Source organism: Pygoscelis adeliae, unplaced genomic scaffold, assembly GCF_000699105.1.
Source record: "Pygoscelis adeliae isolate BGI_AS28 unplaced genomic scaffold, ASM69910v1 Scaffold114, whole genome shotgun sequence".
Lineage (NCBI taxonomy): Eukaryota > Metazoa > Chordata > Aves > Sphenisciformes > Spheniscidae > Pygoscelis > Pygoscelis adeliae.
In genome coordinates, this window is record NW_008824587.1 from 1,770,103 (window position 1) to 1,775,762 (window position 5,660).

Here is a 5,660-nt window from a genome sequence, read left to right on the forward strand (position 1 = left end):
CACTTATTTTCAGCAGCTGGTTTCCTTAGGGTTTTCTCACATCAAAGCAGACACAAAATATAACCATTCCTTTAGCTTCCCAGGACCAAGAAGGCTGACTCGGTACTTGCTAGCTTCATACAGGAGAAAAAAAAACAGTGCAAATTAACCACTGGTCATCAGAAGAGACCAGTTCATTCAGGTGCTTACAATTTTGGCACCTGCTTTGAAGACCCGTTAGAGGTTCCTCACTGTAGGAGGGAGGGTTCTGCCTGGAAATTAGGCCCTCGGAGGTGTCTTCAGTTGCTTCTTCACGACTTTCACTCTCCAACACCATGCCCAGTCAGAAACACTTAAGCTTATTCATCGCTTCTAGAAATTTTAAACCTACCTGCCCTATGCTTTTGACCAGTGAAGAAGTTACAGCGCTTTGCAAAAAGTGAATTTACAAGGGGAACCCATCCAGATCCATCTTTTATACCAAGGAAAATGTGTCCTCGGTGTCAAAGAGATGGGAGACTTCTGCAAGAACAGGCACTAAGCAGTAGCAAAGTCAAGAAGCCCGACTCATTTAAATGCTTTTTTAGTTACACTTGTACTTACAGGCAACATAAGCATTGTCCCTGGTGGTCCTGGTAAACCATCTGCTCCTGGAAGACCTGGGCGACCAGGTGGTCCCTACAAGAAGGAAAAAAAAAAAAAACTTCTATAGCATCATTTAGTCACGTCCATAAAGGCACATGTCACAATACAAAAAGCTCCCTATCTTGACAGACAGGCATTGAGCACGTAGGCATCTCAATGCTATGGCAAATTTTGTGGGAGCACATTGTTGTGATTTTAACGTGGCAGGCAGCTAAACATCACACAGCCGTTCGCTCACTGCCCCCCCACCCCCCCAGTGGGATGGGGGAGAGAACTTGGGGTGGGGCGGGAGGTAAAATTCATGGGTTGAGATAGACAGTTTAATAGGACAGAAAAGGAAAGGAAAATAATAATAACAATAATGATAAAAGAATACACAAAATAAGCAATGCACAATGCAATTGCTCACCACCCGCCAACCGATGCCCAACCAGTTCCCGAACAGCGGTCACTGCCCCCCGGCCAACTCCCCCCAGTTTCTATACTGAGCGTGACATCACATGGTATGGAATGTCCCTTTGGCCAGTTTGGGTCAGCTGTCCTGGCTGTGCCCCCTCCCAGCTTCTCGCTGGCAGGGCATGAGAAGCTGAAAAGTCCTTGCCTAGCGTAAGCACTGCTCAGCAGCAACTAAAACATCGGTGTGTTATCAACATTATTCTCATACGAAATCCAAAACACAGCACTGTACCAGCTACTAGGAAGAAAGTTAACTCTATCCCAGCTGAAATTAGGACATACATCTGTAAGCGCACACGATTTTTCTTAGCAATTCCCTCTTCTTACATCCTGGCCCCTGTATTTTCAGGGTCTGCCATATGCAATTTTTAAGCAAGCAATAAAAATCTCTGCAATGTTCCAAGTTAATGGAATCAGTGCTTAGTTGGGTCTGTTAAAACCTATCTAAAAAGTACATGAAACTTCATAACTCAGGTCAGTGAAATAGAAATGTGGAAAGATAAATACATTTCCATACATGTTCAGTCATCTGGGTCATTCCATTTTTCTCTCTTTTTTTTTTTTTTTCAGTCCTATGAGGCTACCTCCCATCTATAAGGAAGTGATCCTGTCAGCAGCTGTAAATCAGCAAAACCCTGAGGATCTCAATGGAGCTGTGCTGATTAACATCAGTTGAGCATCTTTAACTTGTACTAAAGAAACGAGTATGCAGTAAAAGATCCATTGATGAAGCTATAAATAATCAAGTATGGCCAATTTTCCTAAGGCAACCCATAGATTATCTGTATTCCCAACTGTGTACTTGGCAAAAAGTTTAAGTTAACCCAAATTTGCACATCCATCCAGCAATCCTACATACAAATGAGGATGACATCCAACTACCCAATGTGTATGCCTAATTGCAATTTTCACACCAGCTTAAGGAGCCAAAGGCAAGAGTGACTTGATCACGTCCCAGTGAGGCGAAGAGCAGCCCTGCTGCTCATTTCATGGCAAGACAGACAAGACTGCCTGGCCAACAGCTCAAGCTTTAGAACTTGGACACTCCCCTATTTAGTAAATACCAATAATAAATCTATCTGTGGAGAACCAAAGCTCTTAGAAGGGCAAGCAACAAACATCTATGTTAGTTCTCGCTCTCTTCAACCTGCCTGAAAGCCCTCCAGCCCACGCAGACACCAAAGTAAAAATAAAACCCTTGCCACAAATCACAGACGTATATGGACACGCTACAGGGACACAGAAGAGCCAGACCTTGCCCCGGAAAGTTGCACGCTCACCCCACAAGGCAAAGGGAAGTGGATAAAGATGGGAAAGGGAGAAGAGAAAGAGAAATAGATAACAGAGTTCCTAAAAATCAGAACATTTAAAAAAACAAACCACCAAACCAAAACATTTGATGTGTTATCCTTGCCCCACTGTCTTCCAGCAAGATCTTGGTGCATTTCTCACATCGCTTTATTCCCTCTTCTTCCATTCCCTCTATACCATGTTCAATTTAACATTTCCCTCATCGTCTCCCTCTTAAAAAGGAACCCAAAATATTCAAGCCAAAGTTTCAAGCGCTAAATTAGAGCCCAGCACCAGGGTGGGAGTGAAGAGCTGCCGCTACTCCACCCTGCCCCAGCCCGTGCATCGCTCCGGCCGGGCTGCGGCTGGACCTACACCACAATTACAGGGCAGAGCAGCGCTGCGGCCGAGGAGCCAAGGTCTGCACCGCAACCGGCCTGGAATAACAACGCTGCTCCCAGCGCTGCAGCCGACAGCACTGCAGCCAGTGATTTATCAGCAAAAAAAAAAAATCCCTCAGCGCCGAAGGGAGACTGCATAACACATCAGCCCATCCATTTTTCAAGACAAGCTCATGATGTTACATTCATGCTGTTTACTTAGTCTGGCCGACACCAGAGTCCCTGACTCCGCTGATGAGGTGCAGAGGGCAGTCCCATCTGTTGGAGCAGAAGCACAAGAAATAATTTAGGCCAGACTCATTTTATATGATAAACTTTCTTCCCTCTCTCTCTTCTCCTTTAACTCCGGTCCTGCATATGATGGATCAGGAATGAGCTTGTTTATCTCTCTGTGTGTACTCTGCCTGACAAACATTGATGCAATGTTTTTATACATAAACGCCTCTTTTTGTTTCAGGTTGAGTGCGTGAGGTCTTTTCCTTGTGGGGTGGGCCAGCGGGGGGCAACTGTACGGAGAAAAATCAAACCCATAAAGGACTTCTTAAATTTCCTTTCGTGAATGCCTTTAAGAAATGCAGCATGCCAGACTCTAGGTTGGTGTAAATCTGTGTCACTCATTATGTAAATAGAGATTTGCTGATATATAGCAGCCAGGGATGGAGACTTCAACTTCCATTTGGTGCAGTGCTCTAAAATGCCATGCCGAGTGCAAACACTAATGCAGTATTTCAAGGGAATGTTTAAACTGAAACCTCAGTGTGTTAGTGCTTGGGCTCCTCGAGTGACAGAGCGGTGCCCAGCAGCCCACAGTATTGAGCCTCAAAATTTGCTGTAAGTGTCTCTCTAGAATTATTTTTCTGCCATTTTCAGCCCTAGTCAGAAAATTACAGAACAGAAGATCTTTCTCACAGTATTTGGGGTCTTCCAGGTAAGGCAGGGCTTGCCGTCTGATGGAAAAGAGGGCACCCTGAAAACATCAAGCCTTTCAGAACCCCAATAAGGATTTCGGGGACCTAGTACACTTCTGAGATGCAAAACCGTCCTCAGGGGGAATAAGTCCTTTGGGACGCAATGACTGTATAGTCTTGGAAGCTATAGCTGTTGCTTTGCGACCAGCCTTCCCCCAGAGGCATGCTGATCAAGACACCCCAGATTTCCAAACACACAGCGGGGTCGGTGACAGAGCTGCAGTTTGCTCTAACGCTGCAGCTCATCTTGTTCAAAGGAGCATGTTTCCCCCACTTTCTTCATTCCAGGCCGAAGTTCCCATGAAATAGCTCTCTGGTCTCTTAAAGTGCCATATTTTCTTCTTCCCACTGCTGGAAGAAACCTGCCTAAGTCATCCTAGACCGCCCTCCCCCAAGATGAGTCCTCTGAAACCTCCCACAAACAGGCTGCTCTGCAGCTTTGCCGGTGACGCAAGCTCTTCTTCGCGTTGTAAAATAACTGGGATAAATGAACAAACTGACATGATGAATAAAACAGAGCTAAATGAGTGTTGGCCAATATTAACATAGCTGAATGTTGTTGGTATATTAATTCAGTGCACCTGCCTGATTGCAAATAAAAAGTCTATCAGATGCAGGCATAGGAAGTGTTCCTCACTGTACGCATACAAGCATCATGTAAATTCATGAGCTACGTGCAGGGTTAATAATAAACAAATTAAAAGAGGAGCTGCTCTAATTGAAAAGGAGTATTTTAATACAGTTGCAGTTCCTGGCTCTGCAAGTTCATCACTTCTCTATGCACAATGTTATATTACATTCTGTTCTGGACACTCAGAAAAGCAGGATCTGCCGTCTGTGCTAGAATGCAAATTACACCTTTCATTTCAGGGTGCGGAGCAACATCAGCAGGGACAGTGTGTCTGCTGCTGATTGGCTTTGCACGGCCGTTCAAGAGGAGCCTGGCCAGCAAATGCCTGCACCTGCCTGGACAAACGGCAGAAATACAGACTCCCTTGTCACCAGGGTCAGCATCCATCCTGCCAGGCAAATGAATTCTTTGGCACAGAAGCAGCGCATCAAGGGGAGAAGAGAAAGCTAGGCAACATATAGAACCCATGCAGGATGAAGACCCACCAAGAGCCTGATGAAGCCGCACAGCTCTTTTGACTAATCCTAGACCACTGCAAGATGCAAACCACTGGCTGGGACCTTGCCCAGCTTGCCCATCCTCTATGAAGTCCAACACCCGAGGATGCAGAGCCCTCCCTTGGTCCTTCTGCTGGAGAAGGGCAGGAAGAACCAGGACTGCAGTGTCTCAAGGGTTAAGCCAACCTCTCTGAGCAGTGGCCCTGGCTCCCGGCCATGGGCTGAGCCCGCAGCTGCATATCGACTTTCTGAGCTTGCAGGCACCAATCGATGGAACGCAGTCAGGGCCTCTCGTTCTCAATCATGTCACAACCACAAGAAACTTTATTACTGTTCCATCAAAAAACAATAAATACACCAGGAGTGTAAATGAGGTGGGGGTCTTTACAGCAATGCTCCAGGGGGGGATGCAGGAGCACAGCAGCCAAGGGACTCCAGCCAAGTCCCCAGGGGACCAACAAGGCAAAGAGCTTTAATTAAAAAAAAAAAAAAACCCACAAAAAACTAAACAAACAGGGCCCAGGTTAGGGTCATTGCCACAAGAATGCCCCAACACCTGAGTAACCTCCTCAAGTAGACCTTAAAACCACAGCAGACACTGGCCTGCCCTGGGAAGTAATGATTTTATTTCTCTCAGTGGCTGTATTTTGCAACATGCACATCACCAGGCTGGGAGGTGAATAATGAAGGTGTGGAGCCAGCTGGTTACTTTGTCCTCCAGCAGGCAGGAAAGCTGGGAACACAACCCCCCCTGCCCATGCCCCCAGGGGTCCCAAATCCACCCCAATGGGAT

The 5,660-nt window shown here is 46.2% G+C and overlaps 1 protein-coding gene across 1 annotated transcript in view; it reads right to left on the reverse strand.

The window, feature by feature from the left end:
* COL5A1 (collagen, type V, alpha 1) overlaps positions 1-5,660 on the reverse strand; it is a 122,989-nt gene that overhangs the window by 65,464 nt on the left and 51,865 nt on the right. Inside the window, exon 12 of the mRNA XM_009322151.1 lies at positions 583-657. Within this exon, the coding sequence (XP_009320426.1) occupies positions 583-657 (75 nt within the window). The remainder of the gene's footprint in view (positions 1-582; positions 658-5,660) is intronic.